Source organism: Sceloporus occidentalis, unplaced genomic scaffold (genome assembly GCF_023333645.1).
Source record: "Sceloporus occidentalis isolate IW3139 unplaced genomic scaffold, rSceOcc1.0.p SCAF_2, whole genome shotgun sequence".
Taxonomy (NCBI): Eukaryota; Metazoa; Chordata; class Lepidosauria; order Squamata; family Phrynosomatidae; genus Sceloporus; species Sceloporus occidentalis.
The window spans coordinates 55,396,397-55,414,949 of NW_028316982.1; the positions used below are offsets into that span (position 1 = coordinate 55,396,397).

An 18,553-nucleotide genomic window follows, 5' to 3' on the forward strand; every position below is an offset into this window, starting at 1 on the left:
GACTGGAGGGTGTCATAAAACACTCAGCTGCCTTTCTCTTTCACAGTTTCTAACAAAGAGGTATGGGCTATCTTTATCTCAAAATTGAACTCCTCCCTCTCCCTCTCCTTCCCCTCTCCTGCAGCCAAGTGGGGTAATTCAAATTGCCTTGACAATGACTCACACAATGAATGGCTGAAGCAGTGTTACTTTTATTACTTAAGGAATTTTAAAATTTTATTTTATTGTTTTGCCAATGAAGTATCTGCAGATTCTCACATCTCAGTTGAGCAAGTACAAAATTTCAGAGCCTGTAAATATTTGAGCCGAGCATAAAGAAAATAAGAAATCCTTTATGTTTAATGAATAGCAATGAACTTTCATCACATTCCTATTTGAATCCCTTCACCACACCTCCTACATGTTTAATTAGCACACTCTTGTCTTATCTATACTGGGCAGTCCTCCTCAATCATTTTCCATTCATTAGTGCCAGCAGGCCATTCTCCATAGAAGCAAGTTTGAAATTTTCCTATGATCCCTTAAAAAAAAAATCTTCCTTTTCAAGGATACAAACAAAAAACTGCACAGATAGCAGATAATGATATGAAAAATCTGCTGAAGCACCAGAAACACAAAGAAAAAACCAGTCCAGTTCTAAAATATTTGTTCCTCTAAACCATTTGGCATCAACTGCTGGGAAACAGTATGCCTGGCAAGAATCTTTACTTTTCAGAAATGCTCTGAAACCTTTTGGTATTTTGAACCCTTCCATCTGAGCATAGCCTATCCAAGGAAATGAGAAAAGTCCTATCTTTATGAGATGTGTGTGTACAGACAGAGAGGGGGAGAGAGCACTGTGCATATATATGAGCATCTTTGGAGTAGAGTTTCCTCATACAAAAGCAGAGTTTCCTCATACAAAATGAGCTGATAGCCCAATACAAGTTCTAAACATAAGTAGAAATCTGCTTCTAGTTTCTCCTGCATTTTTTCTGCTAGTATTTGCTCATTTTTCATTGCTGGGGTGTTTAGACTGAATCTGCCAGTCTAATGGAGGCATTTTTCCTCCCAGAAAAAAACACTTTGCAAGCGAAGGCTTTGGAACAAGTGAACATAAAAAGGATGTTGGGAGCACATGAGCCATATTTTCTCTGCCCCTGGGTTAACCAACAGAGGGAGAATCTGAGCTCTGCTTGCCTTGCCAATTATCTTTGTCATTTTGCCTTTCCTCTTTGTAACAAAAGATGACTGGCTATTCATTGCCTATGTAGCCTTAATGTTCACGCTAAACAGAGCAATGTGAAATGAAGGCTACACACATGCACAATCTGCTCTTTAATTCTAAGAGACAGGGCATTAGATATTCTGCTCCTAGTTTGAAGCTCTTCATTAAACACAATGCACTACCATGGCAACTGTGCAAACAGGTCTGCTGTTGCAAAAGGCAATTTCCATGTTCCCTAAATGCCCCACTTGGGCGGGAGGAAAACAACAATGTTTCACTCCTGACAAGAGATAAATGGGAAGGGTGGCATCAAAATAGTGTTTCTAGGTAGTAAGGCAAATGCCAATTTGAAATTTATCCATCTGTTCCTATATGTAACCATTCAAACTCACCTAAAAGATTCAAGCACAGCTGGAATCCTCCATCCCATATTAAAACACACAGAAGGAATCTCCTTCATTCCGGAACTGTACTCAGTGAGCAATTATTTCTCAAAGCAAGTGCTGCTGCCACAACCATAACAAAAATGGCCTGGTGTATTCAGGGGCTGGGGAATCACAAGTGATGGTTTAGGAATAATCCAGCAGCCATGCACTGATAGGGATGTAACTCTCCCTCATTCTCCCAAACCTAGGTGATGCCAGAGAGAGTAGGTCTGGGGAAAGTCACCTCCTGATTCTAGCAAGTAAAATCTTTCCCTTGTAGCAGAGTCACAGCCTGTTTCAGATCTTCTACAATCAGGTCCACATCCTCCTTGCTGGTGTCACGCCCCACACTGAGGCGCAAGGCATTCTGTGCCACATCATAAGGAATGCCACAGTTAAGCAGGATAAAGGATGGCCTGGAGAACAAACACAATGAAAATAAGCTTTACACCTGTAAAACATTTTCACAGAGGTGAGTTTGAGAAATGTACAGAAGGAAAACAAAAATTATGCAGAGCTACTCCAGTCCTAACAACTTTTAAGTTTTATTAGTTCCAGTGAAAATTAGCTCCAGATCACATCTTCAAAACCTCTGTGTATCTCTGTGTGTCTATTTGTGGTTGTTTGTCTGTCCAAAGATTTAGTAGACACTATGGTGAATTCTTTATGTCTTTGTATTACTATTGCTAGTGAGGTCTGTTCTCTTAGTACATGCCCACAAGCATAAGCTCCAGGCTCTAAAGAAATATGCTTGTATTCCTTCTGAAAAGGAATTTCTTCTGAAAAGGGACACAGCCTATTCTGCTTGGGAGCAAACCAAATTCCCTATTTTTGTTTGGGTGGAGGGTTTATCAGTTTTAAACGAACAAACAAACAGCTTCATTTATATAACGCTTCATACTGAACTAGCAGTGTCTAAGCTGTTTACAACTGTAAGCTAATTGCCCCCAACAAGCTAATTGCCCCCAACAAGTAAATCATTTTAGCAACCTCGGAAGGATGCAAGCCTGAGTCAAGCTTGAACCCTGGATAGTACTGAAGTCACAACCTTATGGTTTTTGAGTGAGTGGCTGCAGTACAGGCATTTAACCACTGTGTCACCAGGGCTCCTATGGGTTCTCTCATGTGCATTTCTTATTTCTTCCCACTAAGGATGCTCAAGACTTTTGTTCTGTACACAGTTTTAAGTGATCTCCCTGGACTAGTTCATTGTGATGGCATTATCCTTCAGGCTCCCTGACTCTTCAGAAGTTATGACCAAAAGCATACCAAAATGAGCAGAAATATGCACAAAAAGGCATATGTCAGGATAAAATGTGTGGAAATGTATATTTTATTATGAAGTCCATATTGCATATTTGCATTTGCATTTTTTAAAAACAAACATTGACATAGAAACAAGACAGAATGGATAGACTGATCTACCCAACTATTACATACTTCATAGCTGTTGTGAGAACAAACAGGAAAATGAACATGATGAGGTAGGGAAAATAGCAGATTTTGAATGAGTGATTTGTGCAAGTCCTCACTCGATCACAAAACTTACTTTGTGATATTGGGTTAACCATTAGCTTTCAACCTAACTTTACTCACAGGCTGGCTGTGAGGCTATAATGGGATGGCTGAATCATTTACACTGTTCTGAGCTCCTTGGAAGATGTGTGGTATAGAAACAGAATACATGAGTGAGTGAGTGAGTGAGTGAGTGAGTGAGTGAGTGAGTGAATTGCTTGGTTGGATTTTTGCTTCCATAATATGAACCCATGTACATGCACATGGAAAAGTAGCACTGACATCCATTGCCCACATTTCCAGGGAAGTCCAGTCCCATCCTGCCCACAGATTTGGCTCCAGATTTATGTGGCTGAGCAATCTGGAGACATTTTGGAAACGATCCTGTGAGCATCAGACATAATACTGGATCTCCGAGCATTCTGGGAAAATTTTCAAAATAAAGATACTGTATACAATGCAAGGTGCTCTGTTTCCACTGCTCTCTATGGTACCTGAAATATGCAACACACAACAGCAGGGGAGCAAGTTGCTGTTCAGATATCTGATACGCCACACTCCACTGCCTTCTCTATTCAGAGCAGAAAACACTTTCTGATATTCTAATCTCAAGTACTTAGATGATCACCTAGTTCATGTCACCAGTAAGATCCAAAAGAGCATGTGTATATAAAACACAGAAATGCAAGGCAAATGTTCTCCATTAGGACACAGACACACTCATCATCTCATGAAATTAAAGCAGTCTGACTATCTTCCACAGTGGGCTCAGTGCCTGAGAAGCTGGCAACAGTCTACAACAGGATCACTCTCTCAGCAGCCTCCTCCTCCTAGCCATCCACTTAAATGTTGCTCTTTTCATTTGAGGAAACAGATGCTGCTCATTCTCTCTTTCTACATTCTGCTCTTAAAGGGCCAGTGGCGCTCCACAGTGAAGAAAAAGAGAGTGCACACCAATGCTTTAGTTACTACCTGATCTGTGAAGGGGTAAGAGTAGCCAGTCCATGAGATGGCAAGATGTATGACTAGGCTAGGATATAATAGTGGCTTGTGGGGGTCTCCGTTTTAATGTGACTTCAGAAGTTTATTCCTAGAGCAGGCTTACTCTGTTTGGAAATGGATAATATTTCTTTGAGAGTTTTGTTAAGTATTTTCTTGCTAATTATCCATAGGTGGTTAATTATCTGCAAAACTCTTATAACCTTTCCTGTCACTTTTCTGTATCAGGTGGAACCATCCCCTTCAACCAGCAGTGTCCCTGTCTGGGTGTCATCTGGTGAAGGGTTGGGGCTTTTAGAGGGTGGGACCAAAAGGGCACTCCCCCAACATCGCTGCTGCAGTGTGTAGAATGGTGCTAGGGCAGTGAGGTGAGGGGCACACTCAGCCCTCTCAGCAGCCCCCCCCCCCCCCCGCTTTCTGAATCCTGTATGTCCATGGCTGAGCCCTTGGTGATGCCCAAACAAAGTTCCTTACTTGTCACTATTCTCTGAGTGGCATGCAGCTCCAACACTGGCAAGCAAAGTCTTACAGTGAGTCAACACCAGCCGACCTACACAGAAGAGAAGACAGAGGCTTCCTTTCATTTTCATGAAAGCTATATGGACTTAGGTATAGAGAAACCCACAGACCCTCCTTTCAGCCTCCACTCTGATAGTCTCTGATTGGACACCATTTTTTAAAAACATCAATTTCCGACCCAAATTTTGCTAGGACTGGCTTATCAATAAAACTGATAAACAACAACAACAATGCAAATGGTAAATTAAAAGAGTGTCAATGCTGTAATGCATACACAATGGTCATATGGAAGATCCAAATAGTTTGCAAAGGCAGGGCTAGAATTGTAAAGTCAGATTTCAGGACAAAATGTGGGTATGGCATTTCACAGTTAGAATCCCTCTTGCCAAAAAATGGAATTCATTCCCAGATTTTAAAAGGCTAAAGCATGAAACGTGTTTCCTTTGTTTCTTACATTATTCCATACTTTTCAGATTGTTTTATGCAGCTACAAAGCCATTGTCATTGAACAAACATTGATATACATCAACATTTATTTGCTATTAAGGTAACAGTTCTTCCAAGGCAGACAGAAATACCAGTCTAAAGATCAATGCAGCATGTGGTTTTGTTTTGGTCACTGAGTAGACGATTGGTAAAATCCCTTAACAAGACTGACAATAGCCCTGTAGCAAAACCATGGGATCCATGGCCATCCAGGTGTTTATGTATAACTATTCCCATGATTCTGCACGAATATCTGAGCCAAGGGGAATTAGAATCTAAAAATATAGGAATACATCAGTTAATGAAGCCTCTGACAAAGAAGCTCCTTTTTACACTTCATCAGCCCTCCCACCCCCGTTTTTCCTTCTTGTTCTTGTCTTGGTCAAGGCAGGTTGGAGAAACATAGTGGCGTGTCTACAGTAAATAATGCAATAAAGCCTGAGAAGAATGTGTTTCTGTACCAGACAACCTTGCTGTTTCTGTGTGTGCCTATCTACAACAGACAAGGTAAACAGCAGCTGCCTCCAGAATCCCTTAGTGAGTATGGTTGAATAGCAAAACAGAGGAAAGGCTCAAGCAGATAAGCCTGCCCCACAAGCTATCCCAGCAAGTTACAAAATCACATTTGGTCACCAAAATGAAAATCATAAGAAAAGCGTAGGCTGATGAAAGGTTTAGAAAAACCCCTCATCCCCAGATCCAAGAAGCTTTCAAGTGCTTGCTAGAAGGTTCTGAATGTTTTTGTTTGCTTACAAAAGACTTATATAACTTCATTGTTTCATTTCATATGTGCATATCATTCGTTTTGGGAAGAGAGTTTGCTAAAACATGTTGAACTGCTCTTCTTTTCTTATGGTTTAAGAAGAACCTATCCCTGTTCTCCCTGTGTTATTTCTGACTGGTACCATCATTTCTGTATTAAAAAAATAATGTGCAGGAACACATCTACTTTGTTAACAGAGGCCCGAGACAGGCGGGAAGGAGCGTATCTGCGCTGATTCTAGGGTTTCAGAGCGCACAGCAACCCCACGTTCCCAAACCCTAGTCCGTATGGTGGCCTCCGCCCTGATCACGCAAGTGCGCTGCTGTGTCCGCACATGAGGGCACCACACTTGCTCACTGACACGACACAGTGCGCAATGGCACATTGATGGTGGTGCCCACACGCTCCAAAAAGAACCGATGGTTTGGTTGCTACAGGCTCCCTCTGGAGGGAAAACAGGTGGCTTTGTCGAGCCCCTGAGGTATACCTGTATCTGGAAGGCCACATGTTCTCTAGCTTTCCAATGGGAATGACACATGTTTAGAATCACATAGGTTACCTTGCAGTCCTGAGCCCACTATGGAAAAATTGCAGGTGTTGCACAGTCGCCTAGAACCTTTCAGGCGACAGTTAAAATGGACTCCTTGGTCTTCAAACTCAGCCTAGAATATGAAAGTAAATATCTTCAAGAAACATTAGTTCATGGTTGCCTCCACTGGTCCACTCTGGGCCTAACAGTTTGAGAAATGAAGGCAGTACAAAAGAAGCAACTTACAATTCTATGAATAAATATGGATAAAAATATAACAAGGTTGAGAGTGGAGCTTGGGATGACACTGAAACCTTGGGGGTAGGTGTGAGAAGATTGCCTTAAACGGCTAGGGAAGCTCTGGCTCTTCAGATATACTGTAAGTATGACTCTCCCAACCCCTTATTACTGGCCATGGTGGGTAAGACCAAAACACTTGGAAAGCCTTTTCATATTGCCTGTGCCCTCCCTCCTGGCTTGAATCTGAACTGAACTGCATCACTTCCTCCTTTCTGACTCCAGCATGTGTTTTGGGCACAGTGGAATGTAGCTTTCCCAAGGCAGCACTCCTGAAACCATTTCCACCCCTTATGCTAAAGTCACAGACCCATTTAGAAAAAAGACAGGCAAGTGAACCTACTTCTAGCCTATCCTCCAGGTAGTCCCGAACTTTCCTCATGTGAGCTTCATAAGCTTCACAGTGCTTATTCACCAGTTCTGCTGCCTAAAAAACACAACAATAAAAACTAGACATTTCACATTTTAGATACAACTATAGTCTTGAGAACTAAATCATGATTCTCTAGAATGCTCCAGTCCAGTTAGATGACAATAAACCCAGAAATGAGACATGATGCTGAGAAGACGGGTAAGAAAACACTGTCAGTTGAACCTCCTAAGAAGGTGTTTCTTTCGTCCTGAGGAGGATTTGCCAAGCATTGCAGGAAATCTACAGGGCATAATTTCACGTTAAGAACCCTCCCTCCACAGCACCCCCCAAGAGGCCTCACTCCATGGGCCATCCATTGTGATTGACAACAAAGGAGGCTCCATTTAAAAGTGGTACTGCAAATGTGAACTTCAGAGGAGCAAATTGCCCCGATCAAGGTAAAGGGTAGTGGGCACTTTTAACTGGGCTGATTCGATATGGGGGTAACCGGATCTACCCAGTTCTATCCAGAGCAAATGGGCGAGTGAGAATGGGGCTCCAGTTAGCTAAAGCAAGGTTGGACAACAGTTGGAGGCATGGGAGGGGAAGATTTTGACCTGCAAACCCTCCCCCCCCCCATAGGTTTCACTGACATGCCTGATGTGACCAGAAGAAACATGACACTACTTCTAGTTTCAATTTCATTCCATTTACAGCTTTTTTTTGTTGCTTTGTTATATATGGAAGGCTTGGGATGGCATGGGATTCATTCACACCAAATTTGACCCAAATTTGCCTACAACTCCTGGATAACAATAAAAAAGATTCTGTGGAAATGGCTAAAAATCAATTTTTGAAACACTGACTGAGTCTATGATGTGACACTATTAGTGGCAGAAGAAGGGCAAAGAACACAAGGAAGAGAGGAGTGAGGGAAACCCAGGATATTTCTAGAAAGGGTTAGGATGCAAACTGCAGAATATGCAAGTAAAACCAAAATAAAAAGAATTGGAAAATCTCAATACTTCCAGAAGATATATTTTTTCTCTTTCTAGATAGGCCCTTATATGTTTTGTATTTAAGGAATATACTGTAATAAATCAGGTAAAGGGTACAATAAGATGGCATATATGATCCATCCTCACTTGTATTATTGAGTCTTCACTGCTTCTATGCTTACCTTGCCAAGGCCAGCAATCATTGGTGTGTTTTCAGTCCTAGAATAGAGAATTGTAGAGCGTGTATTTATCCCAGCAGTACAATACAAGCTCAATAAGTACTGCAGTTCCAACTCTTTGGATAACTAGCAATGAAGTTGGAGAGTCAGTGGGGAAAGTATGATCTTAAGCAAAGATCTTTGCTACTGGCTACAAAACAGAACGCATTGACTTGAAATAATACCTTCTCTCCACCTGCTATTTACTATGTGATACTGGATATAATGACCTGGAAACTATATCATATTTTCCAGCAGCTAAATTCTGTTTTCCATTAAAAGGTCAATTTGGAAATTAAACAGAAAAAGAAAAGATTTTTCAAAAGCCTAGCTTTTCAGTTACTTTCCTCTGAGATTGACATCTGCAGAAGAATATCACTTTTCTCATTTTGGTGTTTCTCTTTGCCTGCACAGCAATTTAAAATGGGGGACTATGACTGCTTGCATGCATGAACCCAGCATGGCTTTCTGTTTAACAGGTCTCTTAGCAGATTGATTTCTCACCCAGTCATGCTTTCAGTATCTTACCCAGGGCGGAAGTTCCGTTCTTGCCCACCTCCAAAGAGCATGGGATGGAGAGGAGTGGTGACACCAGGCCCTCGGACATACAGTGCTCCAATACGTGGGGCATAAAACTGTAAAGATAAAGGACAAAGTTGAAGCAGCCATTTTAAGCAATGAATGGAAACTGCAGGGAAGTGGATTTTTGTCTAAGCATTTGGAAAAATTCCCTAATACAAAGAGCTATATGAAAGTAGAGCACACTGCCTCTGGAATTATTGGGCTTTCTATTGACTGAAGCATTTAAGTCAAGGCTTGACAGTCATCTGTCAGTGATACTATGGTTGCATGTGGCATCACAGCTTCTACAGTGAGAACAGGGTGGATGTAGATGACCTCCTAGGTCCCTTGGAAATCTATTATCCTAATTTGGTATTCCACACATGAATTAGGAAATGAATCCAGCAGGAAATGAAAGTTCATCAACCAAACAAAAGTGGCATGAGTCATTAAATAGCGCTTGGTGCATATGCCTTCAAATTGCCTGTCGACTTAGGTGACCTCATGATTTTCATAAGGTTTTCTTAGACAAGGAATTCTCAGAGGTGGTTTTGCTAGTTCCTTCCTCTGAAATAGAGCCTATAGCACCTGGTATTCACTGGTGGCCACCCATCCAAGTACTAACCACAGCTGATCCTGCTTAGCTTCCAAGATCATAGGGGATCTAGTGCCTTTAGGGTATTTAGGGCTCAGTAGGAGTACAGAAATGGAAGGAAACCATGGTAGTTAATAGTCAGATAGTAGGGATATTGCCAGGCTACGCTCTGTTTAAACTACTTCACACATAACAAAAGACAGACCTCTCTTTTCTCTACCTGTTGTCTTCTAGCTACCCAAAATTATTAAACTAATTACATATCGAGATTAACTTGAATCCTTGTGTAGCTGCTGCCAAAAAATAATGGAAAGCTGTAATTGAATATTGTAATGAAAGCAGATAGAAGCCGAGGTTTATTTTTGTTTTTGTTTTTGTTTTTATTTTAAAAGTGATTCCCTCTTTGAGGGCAGAGTAGAGAACACTCCAGTGCCTGGACCACTAGATGACCTCTGAGTAGAAAGGATAGAATGGCCAGGCCACATTCTTCTTGTTGTTGTTGTTCTCACTGTTGCATAGCTTCAAGTTGTTAAGGTGATCTCAATGTGACCCTATCACAGGCTTTTCTTGGGAAGACTTGTTCAGAGGGGATTTGCTTTTGCCTCCCTTTTACGCTAAGAAAATGTGACTTGCCTATGCTCTCCTGTGTGCATGTGCCTTCAAGTTGCCTGCAGACTTATGGTGATTCCATGAATTTCTATCACACAGGGAAAAATTGGAAGTTTAAAATGGCAAGAACCTGTTATTAACTCACAAGTGAGCAAATGGTTTTCACATGACGGGACCAAATGTACCTCCATCCCGATAATGATAAAGTGTGTGCATTCTGAAAAAGCAATCAAATGTGAAAACAATTTTCACATGTAGACTGTGACGAATCTGTGTGTGTGTGTGTGTGTCCCTGGCTTCCCTCATCAGCTGTTCCTTTAAGAGCCCTGGCTATGGGAGAAGACTGAAGCAGGAGAGAGACAGACAGACACAGGAAAGAGTGAGGGGAAACTCAGCCTTTTCTCTGTCTCGCTTTCTCTGTCTCTGCCTTTGCCTCAGTAGCTGTTTCTTTAAGAGCTCTGGCTCGGAGTGAAGGCTGCCGTGATCCCCAAACTGTCCCCTTTAAAGGATTTTGGACTTCAGCTCCCAGAAGCCTCAGCCTGGGATTTTGGAAGCTGAAGTCCAAAATCCTTTAAAGGGGACAGTTTGGGGATCGCTGCAGCTGAAGCAGGAGACACACACACACACACACAGAGGAGTGTGCCGGGACTCAGACAAGCATTATTTTACCTATTTTGTGGCACTGGAAGGAAACCCACCCCAAAGAACCATGGGAAATCTGGCAACAAACACAAAAACAGGGAGAATCCCATGAATAAACCACAAGTAGCTTTCACACTACAGCAATTGCGCAAAAAAGCGAATTTGTGAATGAAATGGAAATGAATTTCCGATATTTTCCCCAAAATGCTTATTTCCTGGTTCATGTCACTTTCTTGTCAGATTCTAAGCTGTTTGTGCGCAACATTGTATGAATGAAAACCATTTGTGCAATTGTGCCTAACACACTGGATAACTGTGGGTTCTGACACTTTTAAACTTCCAATTTTCCCAGTGTGATAAACTCCATATGGTTTTCTTAAGCAAGGAATATTCAGAGGTAGTTTTGCCAGTTCCTTCTTCAGAAATAGAGCTTACAGTACTTGGTATTCATTGGCAGCTTCCTGCACAAGATGCAAAAAGCTGACAATTTTCCTAAACATTGTTCTTACAGTGCCATCTAGTGGAGAAGTCCTTGAAGTCACACTTTACCCAAAAGTGTGTTCATGTGCCTTCAAGGTGCCAAAAGAATGAGCGTTAATTTGGGTTTGCTGTGCAAATTTCAGTACTGCAGGAAATCAAGATGAAAATAAACTCCAATACAAACTCTATTTGTTCTATATACTGTATATACTCATGTATAAATCTATAACTTTGATCAAAAAATTTACGCAAAAAACCTGAGCCAACTTATCCACGAGTCCATATAAGTACTGTTCTTTAAATCATAAAAATGAACACACACACACACCCTGGTGAAAGACAAATGTGTAATCTGTTCTGGAATCACTGACCTCCCCTCGACTCTCTCATCCATCCAGCCTTTATGGTGGGCGTGAACAGTTATGCCTGCAGGAACTTTGTACTTTGGCACTGTTTTCCTTTGCTTCACACTTTACATTCTTTGTTACATGTTCCTAAATTTTACCCTTGACTTACCCACAGGTCATATGAAAATCCATAATGTTGGCCCCAAAACCTGCCCTTGAGTTATACATAAGGTCAACTTATAGTTGAGTTTATACGGTACCTCTGCAAGTTTATTACAAGGATGGGAAAGGAAAGGAAAAGCACTGTCAAGCAGTTGACAGCATTACTATGTTTCTCAGTAGGAACTGGAATCGCAGCATTTTCAAGTGACCACATCCATGGACATTTCTTACTGAGTACAATAACCAAAGAGCCATACCTTGTGCCCCACAATAGTGAGGTAATCCACTCCCAGATCCTGCACATCCACTTGACCTTTCCCAATCATCTGTGCTGCATCTGTATGCACCAAGATCCGTGGCAAACCAGATGTCATTCTCTTCCGATTGACAGCTTGAATTTGCTGACTGAGTTCTGAGACAGGCTGGGGGGGGAAAAGAAGACTGCCAGAGGTCAGGATGTCTCATCTCTACCAGAACAGTATTTGTCTCTTCCAGCTGCCTGGCACATAAGGTCTCTGTGGAATTACTTCACTGGAAAGCCACTTGCTGTAGTTGTAGTTTTTATTGATGCTAGTTGCATGTTTTTCTTAGAAAGCTGTAAGCTGCTCTGGGTCCTTTTAGTCAAGGAGTTATGAAGCTAGTTGCAGTAACAGAATATAAATATATTGGTAATAGTAGATGTACCCGACCACCATCTTGAGGGGGAGAGACGAGGCCTGGCCTGGAAAGACTAAGAGCCCTCCTCCCAACCACCATCTTGAGGGGGAGAGAGGCCTTGCAATTTTTTGTATTGTATTGCAATTTTTACTGTACACCGCTATGATCATTGCGGAATAGCGGTCTATAAATAAAACTTATTATTATTATTATTACCCACTGTGATCAACACCACCCTGTCTTCATCTATTACAACTTTTGTCTGCTTCTCAAATAATACTTGAGGTAATTGTAAAATCCAGAAATTTTATTTAGTTCTTGCTTTGTATTTCTACGCCTTGTTTCTGATTATTTTGCCTACATTTTCAACCTTTAAAAGACTAATAAAGACTAATAAAATAATGTCCATTGCAGGATATGGGAATACAAGAAGGTAAGATGTACAATATGAAAAAAAAATGGAAACAAATAAATAAAGATCAGCCAGCCTTCAGAAAACCCCTCTAATTTATCTTTGAGAGCACATAACCTTAACTGAGAGAGAATCAAGGCAAGTTCAGAAAAACTTGTTTATAGAATGAAGTGGCAATCAGTATTAGGGGAGTACATACATTAATTGTCAGAAGCACAGGTAAGCCCCCTCTGAACAAACCTTACCAAGAAAACTCCATGGTAGAGCCACCTTAGGGTTTCTAGATGTTGGAAACAATCTGACAGCGCACAACAACTACAATGTGTCTATTACCATAAGTATACTATGATTAGAGAGCTAGGGTAGCATAATAGTTTGAGTGTTAAGACTACAACTCTGGAGACCAGGGTTCAATCCCCAGCTCAGCCATGAAATCCACTGGGTGATCTTGGGTAAGTCACATGCTCTCAGCCTCCATAGAAGGCAATGGCAAACCTCTTCTGAACAAATCTTGCCAAGAAAACCCCATGACAGGATTGCTTTAGGGTTGGCACAAGTCGGAAATGACTTGGAAGGCACACAACAACAAGTACTGCTGGTATGGGAAATCTGGAGGGGAGCAACCACTTCTCACTGTTCGCCAGAGAAATTCATGCAAATTATGCATTTTAACTCTTACATTAAACATAGAAACAATAAGAACTAATAATACATACTCACCATGATAATCCCAGTCTCATTATTGGCCAGCATTATGGAAACCAAGCATGTATTTGGACGGATAGCAGCAACTACATCATCCACTTCCACTTGTCCAGTTGCTTTAGACACTGGGACAAAAGTGGCTTCTACAAATTGGGATATAAAAGAAAAATGTACTACCAGTATTTAATCCTATAGCTAAATGTATTTATCAAGCTTACTGTATTCTAAGAAATAGACTTGAACTACGCCAGAGAAGTACCACATCTATTGTTGGGAAAGAGACAGAGGTGCCTGAGGACATTACCTCTGCTTTTGCAGCAATCATGTCACATTTTTAAAAATGCAAACATATCATTTTAAGAGCAGCTATTACTGAACGTCTACTCAGTTACATGACTGGGGCTACTGCTCCCATCCCACTCTCTTCTTGACTCTCCCTTAATCCTGCCTCCTTGCCAAATGCTCTACACCGCATGCCTGTCAGGGTTTTTTTTCCTCACTTTTTTCATGTAGTTCTGGAGTTCTGCTACTGCAAGTTAAGTTTTTCTTTTTAAAGAAAAGAAATAGAAAAAAATAAAAGGGAATCAGGCTGCTTGGATGAGGAGGGGACACGGTGATGGGGAGGGGAGGGGACACGGTAGAATCATAGAATTGTAGAGTTGGAACAGACCACAAGGACCATCCAGTCCGACCCCTGCCATGCAAGAACTCTCAATCAGAGCATCCCCAACAGATGGCCATCCAGCCTCTGTTTAAAGACTTCCAAGGAAGGAGATTCCACTACACTCTGAGGGAGTGTGTTCCACTGTCAAACCGCCCTTACTGTCAAGAAGTTCCTCCTAATGTCGAGGTGGAATCTCTTTTCCTGTAGCTTGCATCCACTGTTCTCTGGGGCAGCAGAAAACAAGCTTGCTCCCTCCTCAATATGACATCCCTTCAAACATTTAAACAGGGCTATTATATCATATCATAAAGTAGGGGACGACATCATATCACTCCCAATCTCGCAACTGCCCTGGCAGTGACATTCGCACCTGGCTTGTGCAATTGCAAGGTCATTGATGGGTTTTCCCTATCAATGAAAAAGAATGCAGCAACACAGGTCACAGTTTAAAAGCCACATGTAGTAATCTGCTTAGTCCTGCAAAATACACTTGTCACGATGGAACTTGGGAGGAAGTGGCTTAAAAAGAATATTTTAAAACGGCAGAGCCCAAAGCTACTTTCAGAGATATAACTTCCAAGAGATTCTGGGAATTGTAGCCCCCCAAAAAAGAACTATTCCAAGTTTGGATAAAAAGTGAAGGAAGCTGCTCAATAACTATTTCCCTGGCACTCAGATGAGTGCCTGGAAAAAAGGTGAAACCAAAGAGGGTGGGGTGAGGTGGGGTGGAAAGGAGTGGAGAAGATGGGTTCTATTTAGTGTCTTTTATTTTGCTAAAGCCAGAAGTTAGAGCTCTGAATTTCCTACTCTCATGATCCTGAACAACTGGAAATACCAGAGGTTAAATCTGCATGCATTTCTCCTAAGGCTGAGATGAGCCCATATATTCATATGCTCCACATAATGAATGCTGGTGCTGATTTCTGCATTTGTACATTCATGAAAGATGAGAAAAATATGAAAATAGAGGAAGAAGACACCAAGAAAGGAATTGTAGTTAAAGCCCCTATCCATGGACATCTTAGTGCAACTGTAACTGAGCCACCTTTAGCCAGCTGACATTCATAACAAGAAGCCCATAAACAACAGTCCAGTATACCAAGAAAGAAAACCAGGAACTTAGAAACTAAAAGTAACAGTAAAAGAAAAGTGAAACAGAAGTAAGTCATCTCAAGCCTTCCTATAAGTGGTCCAGTGCTTACCAGCCTCGTGTTCCTTTACTAGTTGCTCAACAGGGAGACGGACTGAGTCATGTTCAATGCAAGATGTAATTAAATGTGGACGTGTCCCTGAAGTCTTCTTTGGATCTTCACCTGGCCCAACAGGCCTTTCCTTGTTGCTTTCCTTAAAATTCATCACTGCAGTATGGATCACTAGATTGTTTGCCTGCAAGAAAAAACAAGAGAGAGAGGTGAATGCAGTTTCCATTATCATCATCTATTAGATACTGAAGTGCATGAAAACCTTGTTTTCATATTGCAATCCATAGGAGAAGGTGGCTCTAAATTTCTAACTGCAATACACTGGGCTAGCACTTTGCCCACTGAGAGAATCGTGTTTAACCCAAGAAGAATAGAGTCCTCCAGAATAGAGGACTGATCTATAACTATATGGTGTTGTTGTTGCCTTCAAGTTCTTTCCAACATATGGCAACCCCAAGGTGAACCTATCATGGAGTTTTCTGGGGCTGAGTGTGTGTGACTTCCCTAACGTCACTCAGTGGGTTTTCATGGCTGAATTGAACCATGATCTCCAGAGTTGTAGTCCAACACTCAAACCACTAAACAACGCTGGCTCTCTTTTGTAGCTACTACCTCAACATAAGATAATGGCATTGAAAGAATTGCTCTTCTGGATGTTTTAAATAAAAAATAGATTCATTCTTCAGAAGTCAGACAGACAATTTTAAAAATCTGATTCACTGGTATTTGCTGACACTTCCCTCACACCAATAAACAAGGAGAGGAGTCACTGTTACATCCAGTCAGTCAGCACTGACAGAAAGCCAACTAAGCTTGTCATTGTCTGCTTTCCTCTAGTCAGAACAGAGCAAATGGTACGAGCACCCCGTATCTCACCTCAGTTCCTCCAGAAGTGAAGATGATGTCCTGAGGCCGACCTCCTACCATTTTAGCCAGGCTTTCACGAGCATCATTTATGATCTCTTTAGCCCTGCGACCTGTAGTACCAAGGAACAACAGATGGCCTTATTATCAAGGTAAGAGAGGAGGTCCAAAGCCAATGTACAATGTATTAAATGCAAGAAGAACCTTTTCAAAAAGGGTGTTATATTGGATACAGATCAAATGCCTTGTTGGATCCAGCCAATGCTCCCTCCAGTGTAGTACCTGTTCCAAACTTTATCTAATCCAAGGACAGGCAAGGCCTGGAGGTTGGAGACGACAGGCACAACTGCCCGGACTAGGGGTTACGCCTTCTCCCCATCCCCAAAAGGATTTTTTTTAAATGAAAAAGCACCTCATGACTTTTAAAGCAGAGACAAGGAACTACAGTTGTCCCTCCATATTCGCTAGGGTTAGGAGTACAAGACCCCCATGAATATGGGAAAACCGCAAATAACAAAAACACTGTTTTTACCTGAAGGATACCTCTCTAGGAATCTCTAGGTCCTCCAATGCAACTCTGTGGTCAATGGCCAACATACACTGACCATAGAATGTCACTGGAGCAGCTACAAATGGTCTTTCAGTGCAACTTTTAGTTAAAGTTGACCACAGAGTTGCACTGGAGGACCTAGACAGTCCTAGAGAGAACATATTAATGAAATCCATGAATAATCAAATCCACAAATATCAAAGCCACAAATATGGAGGGATGACTGTACTGGGAATTAGGAAGCCACATTGTCCCCCAAAAGCCCTTGGAGGATTGCACCTCCCACTAGTACATCCACAGAAGAAATTTTAAAAATTGCCTCAAAATCACCCACCCTTCATTTCTGGATCATTTGCTTTTGTAAAAAAAAAAAAGAAAGAAAGAAACCTCTCTTGGGTCTAAAATAGCCCAAGGAGCCAAAAACATAGTGAAGTAGCCACCATGCCCATTGGAGAGCATTTGGGGGCACTTTTGCCAACTGGGAGGCTAGGTGGGGTCTCCAGAAATGTCCTATGGGAGATCCTTTGCCCACTTTTGCTATAAAAGCTTTGGGATGGCATAGCTTTAAAAGAAAGCCCACACTTCAATCCTGGAAGGAGCCTCCCCCCCCAAAAAAAAACAAAGGCGCGTTACACACCGCCATAAGGGACGTCCTTAGGACGTCCCATTTTGAAAAAGGGGCGTCTCTTCCAGACGCCCCTTACCCTATCACGGACAGAGTCCATGACAAATGGCAGCGGCCGTTCTACACGGCCGCTGCCATATTGACGTAGCGGACGCTCTGTGTCCGTGTGTCGCGCCCCGGAAGTGACGCCGCGAGTGCGCGACTAGCGCCTCGCGGTGTCTCTTCCGGGGAGCAAGAAGGAGCACAATTTTCACGCTCCTTCTTTGCTGTGTCCGGGAACCGCGCCGTTTGGCTGCTGCGGTTCCCGGACACAGCAACCGGCTGCGGCAGCAGACCGTCGCATTTCGGTGGTCTGTAACCCGCCTTACTGCAGGCAGTTCCAGCTTGGAAAATAATCATTCTGCACACAATCTAAAACAGCTGGGGGAGTTGGGGGGATTTGGGCAAGGGGGCTTTATCAATTTCGGGCCCCAAAAGTTTAAATGTTCTGCACTAGATGATGATGTCACTCAGGGTATTCACAAATGCAACAGAAAATAGGGTGGGGGGAAATAGAAAATTTTCCCCATAAATCTACTACTTTTTTAGAACAGAAAAAAGCCAGTTTCTCCCACTACACACCAATTCCCCTTCAAGGGAACATAATTCTCTTCTATCACATGCCTCACTCCTTATCTACTGTACATTCACCACTAAAAAAAGTTGAGCCTTTGACTCTCACTGCCAGCAAGCTACTTGAGATCAGGACTGTGTTTCTACAGCAGATGCAATTATATCCCAAGGAAACACTCTCACATCCATATTCTGACCTGCTGTGTAAGAGCTGCTAGGATTGCCCCAAGCTTCATGCATAGCTTCTGTAACTGTCTCAATCACTTCTGGGGCTAGAGGAGTAGTTGCATTATAATCCATGTATATCTTCCTGCAAGAAACAAAATGGAAGAACTGTTGCAACAGAATTAGCAAGAAAACACATCCATTCCTAATTCTTTTCTCAGCCAAAGTCTGTGATAATTTGGTTATGGAAAGAGTTTCCTTTGCTGAAGCCATCATTGCCACAGAGAACATCTTTCAGAGAAAAGACAGTAGAGCTCTGAAATCAGAACATTACTATTTCCTGCAAACTTTAAAATATGATGTGTTGGATAAATTCACATGGATAAATTCACT

At 41.9% G+C, this 18,553-nt stretch overlaps 1 protein-coding gene across 6 annotated transcripts in view; it reads right to left on the bottom strand.

Annotated features, from left to right (window-relative positions):
* The window catches only part of SCLY (selenocysteine lyase), a 26,438-nt gene continuing 7,885 nt past the window's right edge, over positions 1 to 18,553 (bottom strand). For 4 of the 6 annotated variants that reach the window (XM_089509503.1, XM_089509498.1, XM_089509499.1 and 1 more), the window contains exons 3-13: positions 18,193 to 18,305; positions 16,221 to 16,321; positions 15,345 to 15,528; positions 13,494 to 13,621; positions 11,962 to 12,126; positions 8,837 to 8,943; positions 8,273 to 8,309; positions 7,084 to 7,167; positions 6,474 to 6,576; positions 4,621 to 4,696; positions 2 to 2,048 (exon numbers count right to left, since the gene is read on the bottom strand). In XM_089509503.1, the coding sequence (XP_089365629.1) occupies positions 1,886 to 2,048; positions 4,621 to 4,696; positions 6,474 to 6,576; positions 7,084 to 7,167; positions 8,273 to 8,309; positions 8,837 to 8,943; positions 11,962 to 12,126; positions 13,494 to 13,621; positions 15,345 to 15,528; positions 16,221 to 16,321; positions 18,193 to 18,305 (1,261 nt within the window). In that variant the 3' untranslated portion in view covers positions 2 to 1,885. Of the gene's footprint in view, positions 2,049 to 4,620; positions 4,697 to 6,473; positions 6,577 to 7,083; positions 7,168 to 8,272; positions 8,310 to 8,836; positions 8,944 to 11,961; positions 12,127 to 13,493; positions 13,622 to 15,344; positions 15,529 to 16,220; positions 16,322 to 18,192; positions 18,306 to 18,553 lie in introns of all 6 variants that reach the window. The other 2 variants (XM_089509504.1, XM_089509505.1) reach the window with 2 other exon arrangements.